The following is a 20,777-nucleotide window of genomic DNA, read 5'->3' on the forward strand; positions in this document are numbered from 1 at the left end:
ATGACTTACTGCACTTTGTTGTCAGTAATTAAACAAGAACTACTGCAAGCCAAAATTTGTAGCATGTAGCATGTGTAAAACTAAATAGGCCCTTACTGCTTCCATAGGAGGTTGGATTTACAGCAGCCAGGTGCTACTAATCAAATGCAATCAATTAACTGATCATCGAGCAATCATGACAGCCTCTCCAAAAACAAGTTTTGTAAATTTGTTTGTTTGGAACATTTATGTGTGTGTTTGCACAATACCAAGCAGGAAAGACATCATGATCTTGATGAAGCAATGTTGCTGCCTTTCCTTTTAATCTGGGGAGGGTTGTAATGCTGTTTCCGATGTATTTGGAGTCCAGTGTTTTAGTGTGGGATAGATTATTTACAAGTAGCAAACATTTAAAACTGTTTTCCCAGGAATGGGCATCATCCTAGTCTAGTTCTTCATGCAGGTAAAGCATGAGTGATATTGGACAATACAACAGGAAAATACCAAGCACTCCGTCAAATCTACAAGTTTATATATATATAATCAATGTGTTGCAATTTTGCAATGCTGTCAATCACTTAATTTAATATGAATATTATTATTATAATATTATAATATTATTATAATTATTAATATTATTTCTACATGAGAAATTTTATTAAAAAAGATAATTATAAATAATGCCCTGTAAAAGGCGTGTGAGGATATAGAAAATAAAAATGCATTACGCTTGACTTGTGATTTCATCAAATTCGCTTATTTTAGAGTTAACATTTCAATAGATCTGACCACTCCCATTTGATAGATTCTGCTTAACACTCATTTTTATTTTAATTTATGATAAATTCAAAGTAGATACATTTTTCAAAGATTTCTTGACCTAAGTTTTCTTTCTGTCAATGTATACTAAAACTAAAGTATTTACTATACTTTTACTATTTACTATCATCTGTTATTACTGATATGGCAGCCAACTCTACAATGTAAGTGTACATATATTTTTTTTATTTTATTTTTGTTATTTATTTATTTCTTTTGCTCGATATTATTTCTTAGTAGTTATCCATACAATCGTTAAATAAATAGCCGAGGAGCGTTTGTTTCAGTCCATAGCTGATTTACGACAGTTTCACAAACAAAACCGTCACAATTTGCGGTAGTCTGTCCCTCGCTAGGAAGAAGAGGCAGACAAGCAGCAGTCCAAAGTGAACGAAAAGCAGTTGTCGAAAGGTAAGTAACAAAGAAAATTCCCCTGCAGCATTGCCTGCTTTCCCCGTCCGTTTTATACAACACATTACACCGTTGCAGTCACTTACAGTATTATTATTTTAGACAGGCATTTTCTGCAGAGTAACGTCATGCTAACATAATGCTATCCCTTAGCTTGACGTTGCTCTAACTGAAAAGAAAATACTTGTTAAAATAATTTTAAGGAAAAGACTGGATATATCGCTTGTTGTGTTAAGTTCTTGCATGTCATATAACCACCTGAAATCCAGGCAGTGGATGTTTCGTGGAAATTCAAGACTTTAGTAACTGAGATAAGGGAAAGTAGTTTTCAGCTGAGTTAAGTGCGCGACAGGGAGGGTGAAACGAAAATAAAATCGTTCTCTATCTTCAGTATTTATTACATAAAATCATCACAAATACAAATTTTAAAGGTATCGTATTTTATTTGCTTCAAATCAGCACTATGTCATGAATGTTTGAAGTGATTGTGTGTATTTTGAATGGAATTTGGTAAATATCTGTTTATTTATGTAACAAATTACAAATTACAGATTTGTTTTTTTTTTTTTCACTGTAGACCCTGTTCAAATACTTTTCACTGGTTTTCTTGGTGTATTTGCTGTGGGTAATGTTGGATAAAGTACAAAAAAGATTCCCAACTATAAGTTTTTTTTGTTTTTTTTTTTAATGGCTTTAACAGAGAATTTGTGTATTTGGCTTTGCAAACTAACCTTTGGATGTTTCACCCAAACAGGCAATGCGCATTGGGCTGCCCAGTGGAGAGACGCTGCAAAGGGGATCCTTAAAAACTTTGATTTTGGTGGGTGTGCTAATTTTACTAGCAAAACACTTTAATTTCCCTCAGAACAGTTTGCTGATGTTTAACTCTGTGCTTGAGTTTAATGAATTTAAGACACATTTTGACTACCCCTTGCCCCCTTTATGGTTTCCCGTTTCAGACTGTACTCGTCAGTGTGTTTATGTTCCAGCTTCTGAGGACTGTTGGACTGAGAGCGTTCTCCATGGCATCTGAAACGTACACAACAGGGACACACTCTGCAGCTTTTGTCACCTGTCCAAATGACACTGTTGCTAGAGACTTGGCAAGGTAATACCACAAACATACACTGCAGTATTATTATAATACCAACTAATACCAACATTTTTTTGTCCTGCATGTATATTCTTTTGCATCATATTTGTTTCTTTTGTGTCACAGGGGTATTGTGGAAAAGAAACTAGCTGCTTGTGTCAACATTATCCCAGCAATTAAATCAATGTAAGTTTTAAGCCAACTAATCTTTAGTGTCATTCTGGACTTACCACGAGTTTATTATTATTATTATTATTATTATTATTAATAATCACAGATGAGAGAGTGATTCCGTTAGGCTGAATATTAGATGGGCACTTTTTGACAGAAATGACTTTGTATTGCTCCTCCAGATACGAGTGGCAGGGGAAGATTGAAGAGGACAATGAGGTGCTTTTGGTAAGTTCTGACCCAATTCTGTTAAAAGCACATTATTTAATTAGAAATACAGATAAAAATAACGTGTCAAGTTTCAATGTATAATTGCTTAAAATGTCTATAAAAATCTGAATTTGTTTAATTTCTCACAAACATTAATAACTAGTGCTACAAAATAGTAATAGGAATTCTTTGCAGATTGACGCTTGAGTTGTAATGTTTTGCTTCGTGACCTTAAATTATTCTTAGTTATAGAGCTACTTGGCTAGTAGCTAGTGATGGGTGGGCGAGTCCTTGTCGAAACTCAGGGCTTCAGTGTGTGGAGCAACAGTGACATCTAGTGGCAGACTGGAAATACAGCAACTGTCATAATTTGGCCTGAGCAGTAGGACAACAATTCCAAATCTGTGCATTAACACTTATTTAAAGCTTCGTGTTTTTAAACAGATTTGAAGTTATACACAACATTTAGTGATGTTATTTCTGCCTCTTGGCATAGCAATAATAGTACAAAAAAATATACAGTTATATCCATGGCTGGATTTGATCCTTCACCCAAAGTTAGAGAAAAACTCGAATCCCATATGCCTGTAGAATTGCAGTGAATGAAATCTTACCAAAAAATGATAGACTGAATTTGGATAAATATTGGCTTCCTCTCTGGATTGGCAAGGTGACTGAGCACAAAGACGTACACCCAGACTGTGACCCGTCCAATGTCAGGAGCTGTTTTTAACTCTGTGTCTCTCCCATTTCAGATGATCAAAACAAGAAGTTCAAAGGTGCCTGCTCTTGCTGAATATGTCCGGTAAATTAATTTTAATCTGGCCAGAGAAAAGAAAAAACCTTGCTCCTGTCATACTCACAGGAGAACATTTGCTGCATTAGCTTGCCATCATGCATTCAGTCAGAGTACAGCTTTACATACTGATGTTTATATGTTCTGTCTGTGGATGCCATTGACTCCTGTTTTTTTCCTCTTTAGCTCTAACCATCCCTACGAGGTGGCCGAGGTCATCAGCCTGCCTATTGACCAGGGAAACCAGCCTTATCTGAAATGGATAGGAGATGTTGTGCCTGAGTAGGGTGGGAGGAGATGATGAATTAGCGATACAATTAATGGAAATGAAATGAATGAATGTAAAAATGAATCTGAAACAATGTGATTCAATGTTTTACCAGGTCAAAAGGTATTTTTTTTAACAAAAAAAAAACAAAAAAAAAAAAAAAACAATAAATTGTTTGCTTTGTTGCAGCCATTGTTTGTGTTGTGTGGGTGGTTGATCCAGTGTTTTTACCTCCAGAGGGCAGCATTTGTCAGGCTTCTCCAAAGTGAACTTTTTGCTGGAAAAACTGCTTTGGCTTTGACTTGTTTAAACGTTAAACTTAACAGTCAAAAGTGAAGTAAAGGCTGCATCGTGAAATATTATTTTATTTAATTTCATTGCTGGCTTTGTCATGATGTTATAGCAGCAGTTTCATGCTACATACAGTACATGTATTTACACCTTGAAATGGCCCAAGTAACATTATTGCATACAATGTCAGTTTTGCTTAACATTTATTTAGCCCACTGTCAAAACACAACACATGACTTTGTCCCACACCAAATATCACAAACAAATGACAGATACAACATTGTTACACCAAAGATTCAAAAGATGTGACAGTTTATAACATTGGTGTTTGGTTAAATGTCTAAAATCGGTCACAAAATATTGAGAGCACAATGCATCACAAACACAGGCATTTTTTTTTCAGTTTTCATACCTGATGCAACCATGAGTGTGTTTTGGTAGCCACACTGATTTTTCTTCCTAATTAAACTACAATAAAGTAAACGTGTCTGCAGTAATCAAAAGCAGCAAGAAAATAATGCTTTTAATGTCTTTAAGAAAGACATTTCACTTATTTCTGTTCAAACTCAAGCATGCTAAGATGAACAAACATACTCTTAAAGACAATTTATTTGCAGTGGCTGAGGTTACTATATATTTATAAAGTCAGTTAGAGAAATGTATAGTGAAGTAACCTTGGAAGAGAATAAAAACAAAGTACTTTGTTGAAGGGTGCTGACTGGGATTGATTAATGTTCAGCTCTGCGTTGTTTGCATGCAATGACGTATTTGAGGCTGCTGCACAAAAGCTCAAAGTTTATATATGGAAACTGCTTATTACCTTTGTAGGAAGTTCATAGACGCTAAAGCAGTTCTGCAACCCCTGACATTTTCCATTTCACAGTGTATCATTAGTTGTTTTAGCTCCCACTATGACATGATTCATAAAATGCATTAGCCATTTCAGTACAAAATGTTCCTGTTATAAAAGCTTTCATAATGAAAGCAAAACCAAACGATGGTCTTTAATAATACAATCACAGTTCCTCACTTTTTGCTGTATCCCTTGACCTAAGAAGTGGTGGTCATTTAGCCCTTCATTACATTTGGAGCTTTTGGGATTATATGGATGACTGGAGGGTCCCTACCACTTGACATTTAAACTAAAATGGGCCGAAACAGGGAGGTAAGGCCATGTGGAGAAATTTAGATTGGGCCTAAATGTGTGTGGTTCCATCAGTCTTTGATGACCCACTGTATGTAAAATCTAATATTCTGTCAGAAGGTGCCACAGCTTTCAAAGTACAATTGTAGCCAAGATTTAAAGTAAGAAATTGAGACCACATTAACTTTGCACTTTTAACTAAAGGCAGTGCTATTCTAACAATTTTAGAAATGTGTTTGATCAACCTCACTCTGAACACGGAGTAATAAACTATTTAAGTTATGGCAAACGACCACCAAATGCTAATTGCTTCTACAGACATTTAGAAAAATTTACATTTGTAATGGTCATATTTCAGAACTCTTACATTTCAAACTCCACTGAAAACATAAACACTGAAAACATATCCATATCCGTTACAGATGGCTGACATCCAGCGCAGAGTTTTTGTCCAAGAATCCTTCAGGTTTTGAATTTCTATTTCTACGTTCATTGACCTTTGAGGAAATTCCTTCAGCAGAATCCAAGCCTGAACTCCCATCGCGATTACCCTTCTGTACAGGCTGTGTCCTTGAACCCTCTTTTACTCCACTGTGGTTTCCTTTTTGTGACAGTCTGCATATTTGCCTCATTGGTATCTCCCCATCTGCTCCAGTGATTTCGTCCCCCGCATCATTTTTGCCACAGTCTTTCACGTGCATGTTGGTGATTCCCTCGCTGTTTTGTGGTTGGAGAACAATACCGCCCCACTCCTCTGTTGGGCGTACCTCAGTGCCGGCCCTGTCGTTGTTCTTCACCCTGCGTGAAGTGCGGCACAGAGCCTTCCTGAAGCCTCTCTTGAAGTTGTCAGATAAAAATCCATACAAAATGGGATTGGCGCAGCTGTTTGCATATGAGAGCACAACCACAAAATAGTACAGCCCCCTGAAGTCTCCAGGCAGGACTACAAGGAGGTTTAGGACATTGAGGGCATAAAATGGTAACCAGCAGAGGACAAACACTGCAACAACAACCACCACCATCCTGGTTATTTTTCTCTCTGACTTTCTCCGTCTTGAAGATGTGACCTGTGTCCGTTTTCCAACACTCCTTACCTATAAAAGAAAGGAAAGAAGATTAAAGAATTTGCACATACCAAAATTAATATCACGTTTCAATTAGGGATGGTCGAGCTCAGTTAAAGTGTAAATGTGAAATATGATCACAGTTCAACCCTATCTTACTGAGTTATGGCCAGAATTATCTGATAGAGCAATAATGTTTTTTATTTTATAAAAGTAGTTATCTTTGCCCTTTGAGTTCATCCTTTTGCTCATGAAGACGTTTTTTTTTACATGACAGATATAGAAATGTCCCTCTAAAATGTTAACAGGAAGCTGCTTTGCCTGCTAGTTGAAACGTAGAAACGTAGAAATGAGCAATGAGGATAAGCTCCATTTTTGAAATGATGGATTTTCCAGTTCTGCTGTACAGCCAATCAGAATGATGCTCCAATGGTCAATTGTCTGCTTGTTTGACATTTGTTTTAAAAGGATTATAAGACTTTTTAAAGTGTATTATTGTGTAGAATCATCAAGGTTTAAGTTGTTTTGGATTTAAAAGATTCTCTTTTCTGGTGGCCTCCACCTGAATAGCTTTGGCCTAAGCTCCCTGGTTGAGACTTTAGCTTTATTATTCCATTACTAGCAGTAAAAGAAGCATACTTTCTTGCACTTCTGCCTTCCCATGCTACCACAATAATCCTGTCCATAGTTTTTCACATTAATACTCTCATGCATTTTTCTTTTTTCTCTTCTCTCTTGTAATCAGACTTCCCATTTTCTCATTCTTATAATATAATTGTAATTGTGTCTCTCTCTTTCAGACCATTTTTTCCCTCTGCCTTCCTCCTCTCTATCTCTATCTGGATTGCTCATGAGGTCTCAACCATTTTTGCCATCTTTTAACAACATCACCATCTAGACTCTGGCACTGCTTGTTCTTAGACAATTAATACCATTCAGCACCACACACAGATTGAAGATATGTGGTTGTTTGATTAAAAAACTATTCACATAATCTGCTTTTCCACTGTATAAACTTCTTATAGTTCCTGTAACCTTTTCTTATAACCATTTTAGCTCCTACTCAGAGGCAGGGTCTTTTTGGGCTCCATAGGAACCCACATGATGTAGGTGTTTGATGGTTGCTAGCTATGCCCCTTGTCGGATTTGCACGTATTCATTTCTGCTTCTTGTGGCCCGCCATTTTTAAAAACCACTGTTGCAGCTACAGACGTCAGCAATATTAGCTTCCTGGTGGTGTTGCTCTCTCTTTATTTCTCATGGGTTTTGTTTTTTTTGTAGTGTGGCGCTAAAGTAACATGTATGTCACTGACGCAAACAGTTGCATCACATCGTTCCCTGACTCATGTGAGAATGCAAAATTAAACAGTTCCCATGGGGAAGGGCAGTTCATAGAATAAAATTCGAAATGTATTCTTCTTAGAACTGTGTTTTTAGAACTTCTCTGTCTAAATACGGCTGTTTAACATTAAGGGAAAGCTTATCAACCATGCAGGAAGATATTAACAGAAAAACAGAATTATTTTCATAAGAATGATGACAGGGAGGATATTTTTTAAAATAGCTTTACAGATGAAGGAACTCTGTCCACCTTCCAACTCTGTTTCAAAACACCTATTCATATTTATGTCCCAATCCTATTCCAATCCCTTACCTTGATGATGATCAGCAGGTAGCACAAAGAGATGACCAACAAGGGGCAGAAGAAGCCAACAGTGCAAGTGTACACTATAAAAGAAGTTTTCCACACTTCCTCTGGTTCAGGCCACACAATGCTGCAATTCCCGTCATCCTTCAACACATCTGCAAACACCACCACTGGCAGCACCACCAGAAAGGACCCTGCCCAAACTGTGGCACTGACAGCCTTTGCCACATGGGGTCGTCGCCACCAGGAGGACCGAATGGGGTGGACCACAGCCAGGTATCGATCCACTGACATCACAGTCAGACAAAAGATGCTGGTAAACTGGTTGAAAGCATCCACTGTCATGACCACACGACACATTAGCGATCCAAAAGGCCAAGAGAGGAGAGCATTCTGTACTGCCAAGAAGGGCAGGCCCAGCATAAAAAGCTCATCTGCAATGGCTAGATTGAGGATGTAGATGTTTGTGACTGACTCATTCTTAGTGTAATTTACAATGACATGGATTACCAGAGTGTTGCCAACCAAGCCGACTATGCACACTATTCCATAAATAAGAGGTATGAAGATTCCTGCCAAACCAGGGAGGGGTCCAGGGGTACTTTTAGTGCAATTATGACAGCTGCTGTTGTACAGGAATGAACCCTCGGTAGGGCTGAAGCTGAGAAGTGGTTCAGAGTGAGTAGAAAAGAACACAGAATGGGAGTGAGGCAGGATGAAGTTGTTGCTCCAGGTAGCTGTAGGAGCTTCTGGAGGCAGTAAGGAAACCTGGGTGACCTGGATGAGCTCCATGGAGGTGTTACAAAATATGACACATCAGTGAAGCTGCAGCGATCCCATCAGTTACACCACAATAGCCCTATGAAGAAAACAAAAGTACTTTGTTTAGGACATTTAATACACAAAAGAAATTTTAAACATAGTGCATTCAAAGTGTAGGTGGACATGCTGGAAAAATACATTTATTGACTTTGCATGTTGCATTTATTGTAATGGACAACAGCCTCAGAGAGCACGCTAGCTAAAGCTGTACATATAGCACCGTCTTTATACCCAAAGTAAGATGTTTAAACTTTTTTAAATTTCTTTAACTTGAGCATATCTCCTGCTGATTATTGCCTTTATCAGTGTGTGTAGAAGTGAGCTTTTCATCAGTGCTCTTTTAGGCTAAAATTTCCAATATAACTTGTCAGCCCAGAGAAGATATTTTTCAAGACATGATGAAGGCATGCCTTTACACTGTATCTGATTATCATGACCCTGAGGTAATCAGGCAAGTTTTCACAACTTTTGACTGGACTGCAAATGTCTGCAGAAAATAAGCTTTCAGTTGTTTTGACTACAGGTTATAACGACAGAAAACCAGAAACAAGGAAAATTAGTGCTGTTAGTTTCAGAGCCCCCACGTTGGACATTACATTCAGTAAACATTTATCCATTTCTGTTGTCCTGATCACAGCATCCTCAGCAAGAACTAAATGTGTACACCCAGGTCTTGTGTTCCCACTTTCACCGAGCAGAGCTAGTGATGATTAAAACCCATGTCTACAGTAGAGTCATTTAACACGAGTGAATGCCAATTAAAAACATTTTCCTGTTGTACTCAAGAGCCTGGTTTTAGTTGGTGCAGCCAGGTTTTTATTTTGCTCAGTGTAATAAAAGCTTTAATATAAAGCTTGGAAATGAGAAAAACTTCTTGTCTGGTTTTGTAAAGTAGCAAATTCTACCTAATAGCAGATTTAAAGCTTACTAATTAACTTGATGCATCTCATTTATTGAATCTGTTGAGGTTGCTAAGCAACGAACAGAGATGTTGCACAGAGGTATTGAGTGGTACTCGGGGGGCTTTAAGGTGCTGACAATGTACAGCATTGCTCTTGTTTTTGATAAACATCAGTCTCTTTTCTTTACACTTTTTTTAAATATATTAAAGTCTTTCCCACATTATACAGTATATTTTTTAACTCAGCTGTCACTTGGTTTGTGTTGAGATTAAACAAATAAGATATAATTTATTAATTAGTTTAGAATTTACTAGTATTAAAAGTAACCAAGATTATGTGTACAGTCAAGATGTCTACAGAGGTCATTGCTGTAGCCACCAAGACCCAAAAGTTTAAGAAGTTTGGTGCCATACAGCTTAGTAGCTTTGGCGAATGCTAAACTACTTATCAACTGAATGACCCTCCCTCCGTCACAACAAAAACAAACCCACACCGGAACAAAAACACAGCGTACTGTATTTAGTCCTATTAGTACAAGGCTTGTTTATGAAGCCATCCTGGCTTCTTAATAACTACCATACCACACACAGGCACACCCTCATCCCCCACTGCAATGGCTAATAATTGGTTCTCTGTTAGGAACAAAATGCACTGACCTATAGTGGAAAAAGTAGCATGTACTCCACAACCGGAGAATAAATGGGAAGTGGGAAAAATACATAATCAATCTCCGCTGAACCAAAGAGTGCTAGTTGGTTTTTGTGAACCAATTGTAAAAACCAACCACAAGTAAGAACCTCAATAACAAATGTAAAAGCCAGAGAAGGATATAAAAAAATGTGGCTGTTGAAATAACTGGAGTTATTTAATTATACTAAAATAATAAATACAAAGAAAAAAGATTGCACACTCTCAAAAAAATTCAGTAAATACAAACATTATTCTTGGGCCACTTTGTAGAATTTAGGTAAATTAAATTAAATTAAATTAAATTTATTCTTTCATTATCTTAACCGCTTAGTCCATTACGGGTCACGGGTAAGCTGGAGCCTATCCCAGCATTTTAGCAGGTGAGAGGCAGGGTACACCCTGAACAGGTCACCAGTCTGTCGCAGGGCCAACATAAATATGGACAAACAACCATTCACACACACTCACTCCTTTAGGGAGGGAGAATTTAGAATAATCAATTAACCTAACATGCATGTCTTTGAATGGTGGGAGGAAGCTGGAGAACCCGGAGAGAACCCACGCATACACGGGGAGAACATGCAAACTCCACACAGAAAGGCCACCGCCCCCCCAGGTTCAAACCTCCCCCAGCCAAGACTTGAACCAGCAACCTTCTTGCTGTGAGGTTGCGGTGCTAACCACCACACCACCATGCAGCCCCTATTTAATTTAATTTAATTTAATTTAATTTAATTTAATTTAATTTAATTTAATTTAATTTAATTTAATTTAATTTAATTTAATTTAATTTAATTTAATCTCTGAATGCATTTCAAGTAGTTTAGGAATTATTTTGCAGTTGTTTGAAACTGCAATAAAGCCTAAACCTAAATAAATTATATTTGCTAATTTCAGGAAAAAAAAAAAAAAAAACTTCAAAGACTTAAAATGGCCTACACCAGTCTTTATTGATTAGACACCAACAAAACCTGATTGCTTTAAACGCCTTTAGCTGTACTGGAAAATCCTCCCCCAGATAAGTCACTGGTGATGGTGGAGCAGGGTTGAAGAATGGTGATGAGGTTCTGGATGGATGTGATGTGGATCGGGACTACTGATGAGATAATCAGAAGGGCCCATGGACACTTGTGATGAAAGGGGGGAGTGAGGTGGATGAGGGTTGTAGCAGTAGGACAGGGAAATGAAAGCTGACGGCAGGGGAGAGTGAAGTAGTTGTAAAATGAGTGGCTCTCAGATGGACTGTGGCAAAATGTGATTGGTTTCATAGTGGGAGGAAGACCCTGAGTGAAGGATGTGAAGAGATAGGTGCATGAAGATAGAAATTTCAGGAGAAGATGATGTGACTTCAGACTTAAGATAACAAAAAGCCTCAAAAAGAAAGAAAATAGGCCCTGCCAAAGGGAGTTGCATGTCATACAGAATGGAGCTAGAAATGTTTCAATACTTTAAAAATAAGGAATAATGAGTATACTTACTTCAATCATTGTTTTTTTTTAGTTAAAGACAACTCAAATGGAGCACTAAAGTAAAGCCAATGTAGTAGTACCCTTGGGCACGTGGCCACTTTTAAGTGCTTCCAATTAATCAATACTGTCTTTAACTAAAGATGGATTTCCAACAATATGAGAAATCAGCTTACACACATTTCTCACAGTGTCAAAACTACAAATCTCTGAGCAACGCCTTGCCAGGCCGACTGGTGATTATTTCTGATTCAGTCTTTCACATGAGAAGCAGAGTTTAATATGATTAAGACTAAGTGACTGTACGTTTTTAAATATTAAATCTGTTTTGGGTCAGTCGGTATGATAACGTAGGTGTAGCATCTCTGCTGCATTTGTTTGAATTCAGGCAAACTATTTCTGTAAAGTTCACAGAAACAATCTGTCTCTGCCTCCTCTCACATCATCTATTAACCCAGCATCATTTTAAGAAGTGCATGGCCTTGCCATTATGCCATTACAATGACTGTATATTTTAGAGAGGATGGTGTAAGCTTTGGATCATGAGCTGTCCCAAGTTTCTCATTTTTTATCCCTGCCTATTGATTTTGGTGATCAGTTTCATTTGTTCAAAGAATAATGTTCCAGTGCTTGTCTCTATAAGATATTTTGTTGACAAATTCTAATTAGTTTTGTTTCTATTCTTAAGGATTATAAATGGTTTCAACCTTGTAATGAGCCTAGAACTGGATTTGTCTTCTCTTGACCAAGAGTTGAAGGATCCAGCCTCTTTCATGCTGCAGATTTTACCAGTGTTTTTTCTTTTGTGTTTTGTTTTCCACAAAATGTTCCAAGCTGTTTGTGATTTGGTTGCTCATAATATCCCTGCTATCTCCCTAGTGGATTTATTTAGTTTGAACTGGATGGCATGCTGACTGCATTTTACTGGTCATAAAAACAGCTTCTAAATGCAGAATGTTATTATTAAAAAAAACACAGTGTTTTATCTGTTTCACTGATGTGAAAACAGAAATGCAAAATAGCCCAGAACTGTCCAAATACATTTGAACACCTCAAAAAGAGGGTTCAACATATAAAGAAATGTAGAGTATATAAAAAAGTTTCTCATATTTGCATGATGATACCCTCAAACTAAATCTAAGCCTGCATTTTTGGCTTGTATCAGCCTGAATCTAATATGAATGCATCGTCTTGGTGCTCTAAGGGTGCAGGGTGTGTGTTGGTATGAATGTGTATGTGGGTGTGAATGTAGATTGATGTGAACGAGAAAGTGAAATTACAGCTCTAAAACTAACAAAAAATAAATAAATAAGTAAAAATTAAAAAATTAAAATATTAGATGACTTTTTTCTATTTACTACACAGTGTATATATTCTTTTTTTTCTTTTGCATAAATTCATAAGTCACAGGAAACAAAATGATTATAAAGTGTAATTATTGGTTATTGATGAAGGGGTAGGATTGAAGATTAAATAGGTTATATGTATATATATATATATATATATATATGTATATTAGGGCTGCAACTAATGACAATTCTGATGGTCGATTAGTCACCGACTATTAAAACTATTAGTCGACCAATTGGGTTATGTAACTCATAATTATTAAATGGATCCTATTTCACTTAAAGCTTTGAAATCTTGCATGAGGTTGTTATGTAAGTGCAACGTCCCTCATCTTTAAATGTTTGAGCATTGCAGACGTACTTCCGTGCTATACAAGGTCCGCTTTACAAATCTCACATGTATTTATTTTTATTTTGTAAGTTTAACGTGAAGCTATTTCAGACTTTTGACGTCCTCTGCTGCCGTTTTATTCACTGGTCGGCCATCGTATTTTTCCCCTTGCGGACTTTGTTCTGCATGTGCAAATCTTAGCAGAGATAAGAAAAGAAGACAATGTCTCACTTTGTAGGTTTTTTAAAAAAAATGTATTTATTTTTTTTGCCGATAATAGTCGCCGAGTAAATTAGTTGTCAACTATTTTTCTTGTTGACTATTGTCGACAACATTGACTAATCATTGCAGCCCTAATGTATATATATATATATATATATATATATATATATATATGTGTGTGTGTGTGTGTGTGTGTGTGTGTGTGTGTACATAGTTTCATATTAGTGTTAAAGATAGTTTTTTGTTATTGTTCTGGTATGTATTATGTTTTGTATAATGATTTCACATGAATCAATAACATGAATTAAAAAAAGAAATCTTGGAGTTTGTAGGTAACATATATAAGTAATATAATAAGTATGCATCAAAATAGAATAGAATAGAATAGAATAGAATAGAATAGTCTTTATCATCATTGTAAAACTACAATGAAATTGCAGTGGCCTACCAACAATTATGCAGTCTTAAAAAAACACTTCATAAAATCGTGTCTTATCTTATCTCATCTTATCTTATCTTATCTTATCTTATCTTATCTTTTGTCTACAAAGATAAAAATTATACCAGTGCTATTAGATTTTGTACAGGATTTTACTATAAATTTATGTACATGGATTAAGGGTTTAACACTGCTCCAGCTGCTTGCAGCCCTGAATTTGCTAAAGAATGATGCAGGCATGATGCTGTCTGGAAACATGCTTGTTGTCTGCACTAAAAGTTTACAGTTCATATCTCAGACCTTCTGTCCTACATGTTTCCTCTGGGAACCTCAGCTTGCTCTTCATCTAAAATATGCATATTAAGTCAACTGGTGATCATAAACTGACCATAATGTGGGTTTGATGGCAGTTTCTTGAAGGTGAATTCCTGCATCAGGTACTTTAGTCACAAAATGACTCTTTTAAATACACAATACTGAGACCCATGTAAGGTACAGTGCCCATAGCATACCAGGGCACAACTTAAGTCAAAGTCTTTTGTACCATAATTTGAGGTGTGCAGAAAAATATATTTCATTTTATTCTAATAAACTATGATCTAATATACATAAAGGTCTGAAGTAACATCTGCCTAGTCGAGGCCTTTGAGTGGTAATAAGAGAAAGTGACAGGAGTTTCTTCTGTAAAATTTAGAGTGGAATAAGGAGATAAACTATACAAAGTGCTCAAGATAAATTCTAGGATGCACAGCAAGCTGTGGATCTCTGCAGGTCATAAATCACAACAGCGACTCCCCTGAGGAAGCATCTGAAGCAGATGGTGTACAATCTGGAAAGGGAAAATGACCAATTTGAATGGTTATAAGAATGGAAAAACTGAGCTGAAGTGTGTGACACACAGGTTTATGTTTTAATTCATATGTGATTTCCAGTGCACTGGTCTCCTTAATGTAAGCCATTAAAACTATACAGAACTCTATTTGCAAACCATCTCACATAATTACACACACACTGCCTTGCATTCTCCAGATTTCACCTTACAGCAGCCTCCATCCTAATCTCCGACAAACACAATAAGAGCAGACAGACAATCTTTCTTCCTAAAATGCATCCTTTGTTTTGTCTACTATTGTATGACCATCTCCAAGAAAAATGTCCCAGGAGATGTTGCTATGGTGATGTAAGGTCAAGATGAGACTTAAAACACCCTATAAGGAACAAATCAAAGAGATAAATGAGAAAGTGAATGAATGCTGACTGAAGAGCTATGGTCTTTACACCAAAAAACAAAGGCAGCATTGAGCTTTGTGTGGACAAGTGTGTGATGCATTTGTGCATGTGTGTATGCAAAATTTGTTGTCTGTGCATCTGCTCAGTTGAGATAATAAAGGTTTAGAGATGTGAGGGGACAGATGTATAACTGCAGTTTCATGATACTAAACATTTTTGATAATTGAATTGGTCATTAAAAATATACATCATTGAGTTTAGCTAAAGCTTGATGACTCCCTTCTGTAATCTCAAATCTAATATGAAATCATGTTATGCTGTTTTTTCCAAAAAAAATGTGCATGGTCACTCCTCTTTTTTTTAAATCATAAATAGGAAGGCTTTGTTAGACTAAAACAAAGATGGTTAAATTATTATAGAGCAGTTCATTCTCAAAGTGGATGAAATTTCAGAATGTGCAGAATGTGTGTGCTAAGAGAGCTGACAGTTAAGATGTGTATAAAAGTGCACATCTGTGCATATTTAGCTAAAGTTGTACATAAAAAATAAAAAAAAAATCTTCTGCACATAAAATGTTTAACTTATATTTTATTGTGTAGTATTTAAAAGACTTAGAAAACAAATATAAAGTGTAATTTATGATGATGGTTTCTTCAGAAGGAACTTACAAACTAACAGCTGTGAGATAACCAATAAAAAAAATAAATAGGGATATTCAACTTTCTGGTGAAATTTCAAAAAAGTTTGTCATGTGTTGTCTTGTTTTGATGATGTCAACATGTATGACGAAGAGCGACAATTCGTGGTTCATACACTTCTTTTTTGTGATTAATCATTTCGTTAGAAAAGAACCTGTTGTACTGAATTACTGAATAGCTGTAAATGTGCATTCAGAAGTACAGTGAAAGTCAAATTAAGTTCACCTGTAAATGTTATAGTCAATTTTAGGTACATTCATAAATCATAAAAAAGCCCGGTATCCCTAACGTTTTGTGAGTAGTGATTGTCACAGAGTCACAGACATTATTTATGGAGTAGAAGATAAATCTGATTCCACAAACTGTGCATAGGTCTAAAATCTAGTCAACTCAATGAAAATTGAGCAGGCTTTGAAAGATTTGATGGCGTTTCTCACTTCCTTCATTATTACTTTCAGAAATCACCCATCATTTGTAGAGCCAGTTCCAAGTGAAATAATTGTATTGGTCTAGAAGTCATGAAAATTTTACCTAAATGAGAATTTACACGTTTATTCTTGTGCAACTTTAGAAGAAAATACTTGAATGCATGATTAAATAATGAACAGAGTTGTGAGAATAATTTGAGCAAGCTTAATAGTTTACAAAACAGAATCGGCTGCATCAATTTAATTTAGTTAAAACAAATTTCACACTGAGATCAGACAGAAAAACCTCTGAAGCTTTTCATTGTCAGGAAGACAAAACACACAGATCATATGTGTGTTCCCATTTCACTCTTTTAGATGCTTTAACTGCTGCTCCTGAGCTGTTCATCGTTTCTTCTGTTAATATCTACAATGATTTTTTCCTTATATTTCACTCTGAACTTGTTGATTAATTTAGTCATATCCATAAGACGTTATTGTTCACTAATAAATTCACATAAGCCTTGCATTCAAAGGTTTACTGATGAATGAAATAGTAACAGATATGTGCTGTTACTGGAGTTTATTTTTATCTGCTGGGAGGCTTCCTGTCATCCTGTGAAAGGAGTAAGTTAAGACACTTTTCTGATATGACATCCAAGCTCACAGTGAATTAGTATTTAATGCTCGAAGCATCATCCTTAAGTGGAGCAATTTGAAAACCTCAGCTGCCTCCTCATCTTCCGTGTTGGTCATTCACTGCATTACTCTGCAGCCTCAACTGAGCTTTAACCTGAGAAATTTCTGGTGGCGATTAACCTCTCACACAGACAAAGCCTATCAGAGATGATGAGCTCGCCTTTTAGGTAATTTCAAAAACTCAATTTTGTACTGACAGAAATATTGATTCAGTGTATGAGAAGATTCTTTATAATAACAAGGTTGATTCTGGGGGTGAAGAGTACTCCTCCCCTCGTTGCAGTTTTTCTTGATTCCACAGTAACAAGCTGAACTGCTGCATAATGACAAGGTCAACATTAAAACAAATAAATGCTTAAAATAACGTCCAAATCTTCAAAACGAGGCCTTGTGAGTTTAGTCCCTTTGTACAATTAAATGCCCAATATTGTATTTTTTCTCTGTGATATTATTTTTGCTTTTCCAGTAAAACAAAGACAACTTGGAGAAAATTGTCTCTCAATACAGAAATTGAGTTACAAAATACTAAATACTGAACCAAAAATACTTCTACCATGTTACTATGCTGCCATGCCAGACAACCTACTCAAAACTATTCTCAGAGGACAATCAGTGTACAACAGAGAGCTGAAAGATTCACTGCAGATCCTTGTCACAAAGATGTTATATGTAAAAACCAGGAACAATTTATGTTTAGATTAGAAGTTGTAATGTAACAATGATCTTCCTTGCAGAACAAAAACTGAGTTACTATGTGTGTGTGTGTGTGCTGCTTTAGCTGACAGATGATGGACAAGCTTTTATTAATCACTTCCACTCAAGCATGGGTCAAAGACACATACATCATCACCTAATTGGCTGTCCATCAGTATTATTCCCTAAAGAATTCTGTTTCTTCTGTTGCTGCTCAATTAACGGATTTGTCAGGTTTTGATCCAGTCTTCATCGCGGCTGCATACTGGCCTCCACATTTTTCATTACAAAGACTGACAAGGACTCACAGATTGGCCAGAGTCTGATCAATACTCCCACCAGCTTGTCATGTCGATCCAAGGGTGTCAAGGTAAACTCTGTCACAGAGGTTTTTGTTCTTTCCAAAACACAACTCTGCATGGGCACAAATATAAACATAGAGCAGAGAACTCAGCTTTTAAATGAGTTATTTAGTCAAAGTCCCTGAATAAGCTTAGAGTAATTAATTAATAAACTACAAAAAGAATAAAACATGAGACCTGACATCTACAGATCACATAAACTTGTTTTATCAAAAAGGTACGTAGTCCGTTTGATGTATGTCTGTTTAAATATTGTGACAGAATCTCAAATAGCTGCACTGATTCGAAATGTAAAACGAAGAAGGTTAAAAAAAATGTAAAATGGCGACATTTTATTCATATTTTTTTTCAATTCATCTGCAGTTTGAATTCTTTGTCAGCTCATCAATGTCCGCTTACTCCGTGCTCATTTCCACTTTCCACATCTCCCTAGTTTTACTTGACCATAAAACCCTTGTAAGTTGGTTGGAGGGGATGGAAGTGCTTATTTACAGGCCCTCATGCTGCTTTGAGATGTGTTCTGCACAATGTTTTTAACAGTCACTGGAATTTTCTGCTTCTCTCAGACTCAAAATCCATTGCTCTTCTACCATGCTCTTACCTGTGAATGGTTAGGCATTGAGCTGATCTGCATTTTTACAATCATATGTTATCACTCAAGAACAGCAACCTAAGTATACAGTACCACTTAACAATTTACAACTAGGGATTGTGACACTTCCATGTTTTGGACCTTTAAAATGTTTTCTGGAGAGACTGAGCTGCTCTGTTGACATCCCATACCACAGTCCTGCTAAACACAACATTAGCAACAATTATTTTCTCCTCCCACACAGTGCTCCGCATCCTTGCAAATACATGTTAAATTGTCCTGATGAAAGGAATGGACTAAAAAGCTTTGAAAGCTGCAGAGTGGATGTTAACCAATTAAGTAAAAAGCTTTCTCCTGTCCACACAGACAGATAATGAGACGCAGAGAGAAAAAAGGGTCATGAGTGATTTTCCTTTTTCTGTTTGATACAGTTTGTAAATGAAAATAGTGTCTTCTTGTGTAACAGGTGCGACTCAAACATTGCTCTGTTCCTCCCATTGTTCTCCAGCCTCTCTTTTTCTTTCTTTTTACGTTGTGTTCTCTACTCTCTTTGTGCCACTTTGTCTTCAATCTTCTTATCTCCTTTGCTCTACACTCCAGTTTTTCCTTGTTTAGGTTTACTCCATCTTATATTTTCCTCCGCCCTTCTAATACAACTATTCCTCTCCTGATCTCTTTATTATTCCATTTAATGACCACCAAATGTAGTATGAGTATTCAAGCATTCATATTGTTTTTTTTTTTAAACTTAGCTGCATGCAAAACAGGGGCTCACATTGTTACTAAACTTAAGACCAATTTATTCAAATGTCTTCAAATGTGTTTGAATTAAAATCTTAACAACGCGGCTTTTATAAGTCAATAATAAGTATTTAGAGAGTAACTGACATGATGTTATAACTGTTTTAATATGGGCAGGTTAAACGGACAGTTCTGTTATATTACAAACGCTTAATAAGACACAGTTTCTTACGTATTTTAGGATAGATACGTAACAATAAATAAATGAAAGAATAAAACGATACTTACCGAAATCAGATGAAGTGTTTGACTTTTGTATTTGGCGCTGAATGCTGTTCAGTGAAGACTGATTCAATTAGACCCGCAAACTGCTGCACATTTCCTTCAGTGTGAGCTGAGCTGGATGTTAAGAGCCTCCTCCTCCTCATATCCCACACGCGCGTTCGCGCACACATCCGTCGACACTCGCGAGGACTTTTGATATCAGGCATCCATATTCATATTCAGCGTGCCTGACCCGAGTCCTCGTGGAAATTATTCAAGGAAACTTCCATGATGTTTTTTTTTGTTTGTTTGTTGTTGTTTGTTTTTGTTTTTTTTTAAGAAATGGATCGGGTCCGTTTGAGTTCACACACGTTTCCTCACCTGGTCCAGATCGATCCGCTCTCTAGCAGCAGCGTAAAACACTTTTGAATGAAAGCATGAATGAATAAATGTTTTATTCCGAACATGTAACGAGTAACAGATCTACACATCCGTATGTAAGCATCTGTATTACTAGATAAAAGGAAAATACGTATAAATCTCTCTGATGAGCTACAGGGTTGAAAAAGTTCTCTGTAGATGCAGATTAATTACAACATTACTCTATAATTGAAGGAATATTTAATCCCAGGTGTTTTTTTTTAGATTCAGAAAGGCTTCAAGCCCCTCACCTGATGCATATTTTGGTTTTAAAATAATTATTAGAGTTTTCTGTGGATGAATTTTCTTTTTTAGCTTTTTATGTTTGTGTTACCTTAAAATTGCTCATGTGATGTGGTAGAAATTTTACTTTCTGTCAACATGCAGATCATTTGTAAGACAGGAAGAAAGATTGACTTCTGCATTGTTTCTGCTCGCTGAGACTGTTATTCTCACACACCTGCACTGAGGCGTCAAAGTAACACCTGCCAACGTAAGAACAACAGAACACTTTGATCTTCCTCCCTCTGTGGGTAAAAGTCTGAACATCATTTTT

At 36.4% G+C, this 20,777-nt stretch overlaps 2 protein-coding genes across 3 annotated transcripts; one reads left to right on the plus strand and one right to left on the minus strand.

Annotated features, from left to right (window-relative positions):
- Positions 1-1,097: 1,097 nt before the first annotated feature.
- On the plus strand, positions 1,098-4,714 carry LOC121638940 (protein CutA homolog). Its single transcript, XM_041984047.1, has 7 exons — positions 1,098-1,209; positions 1,964-2,029; positions 2,169-2,317; positions 2,429-2,488; positions 2,656-2,701; positions 3,439-3,488; positions 3,666-4,714. Exons 2-7 carry the CDS (start codon positions 1,967-1,969, stop codon positions 3,763-3,765), a joined length of 468 nt encoding a protein of 155 aa, XP_041839981.1. The 5' UTR covers positions 1,098-1,209; positions 1,964-1,966; the 3' UTR covers positions 3,766-4,714.
- An 88-nt stretch (positions 4,715-4,802) lies between these two features.
- Positions 4,803-19,898, minus strand: LOC121638939 (somatostatin receptor type 5). Of its 2 annotated transcripts, none has more exons than XM_041984046.1 (3): positions 19,826-19,898; positions 7,901-8,753; positions 4,803-6,276 (listed from the first exon to the last, which is right to left on the minus strand). In XM_041984046.1, exons 2-3 carry the CDS (start codon positions 8,684-8,686, stop codon positions 5,599-5,601), a joined length of 1,464 nt encoding a protein of 487 aa, XP_041839980.1. In that variant the 5' UTR covers positions 8,687-8,753; positions 19,826-19,898; the 3' UTR covers positions 4,803-5,598. The 2 variants fall into 2 exon arrangements, with proteins under 2 accessions (XP_041839980.1, XP_041839979.1); XM_041984045.1 differs by lacking the exon at positions 19,826-19,898 and adding an exon at positions 18,151-18,218.
- Positions 19,899-20,777: the final 879 nt, after the last annotated feature.

The sequence above is a fragment of the Melanotaenia boesemani genome, chromosome 4 (assembly GCF_017639745.1).
Source record: "Melanotaenia boesemani isolate fMelBoe1 chromosome 4, fMelBoe1.pri, whole genome shotgun sequence".
NCBI classification, from domain to species: domain Eukaryota; kingdom Metazoa; phylum Chordata; class Actinopteri; order Atheriniformes; family Melanotaeniidae; genus Melanotaenia; species Melanotaenia boesemani.

Bases quoted from the DNA above. Each gene is read 5' to 3' on its own strand.
- LOC121638940 (XM_041984047.1), top strand. From the start codon at position 1,967: ATGCGCATTGGGCTGCCCAGTGGAGAGACGCTGCAAAGGGGATCCTTA. The intron at 2,489-2,655 runs GTAAGTTTTAAG...TTGCTCCTCCAG, and splicing joins ATCCCAGCAATTAAATCAAT to ATACGAGTGGCAGGGGAAGA. The intron at 2,702-3,438 runs GTAAGTTCTGAC...CTCCCATTTCAG, and splicing joins AGGACAATGAGGTGCTTTTG to ATGATCAAAACAAGAAGTTC.
- LOC121638939 (XM_041984046.1), bottom strand. From the start codon at position 8,686: ATGGAGCTCATCCAGGTCACCCAGGTTTCCTTACTGCCTCCAGAAGCT. The intron at 6,277-7,900 runs GTAAGGGATTGG...TTTCTTTTATAG, and splicing joins ACCTGCTGATCATCATCAAG to GTAAGGAGTGTTGGAAAACG.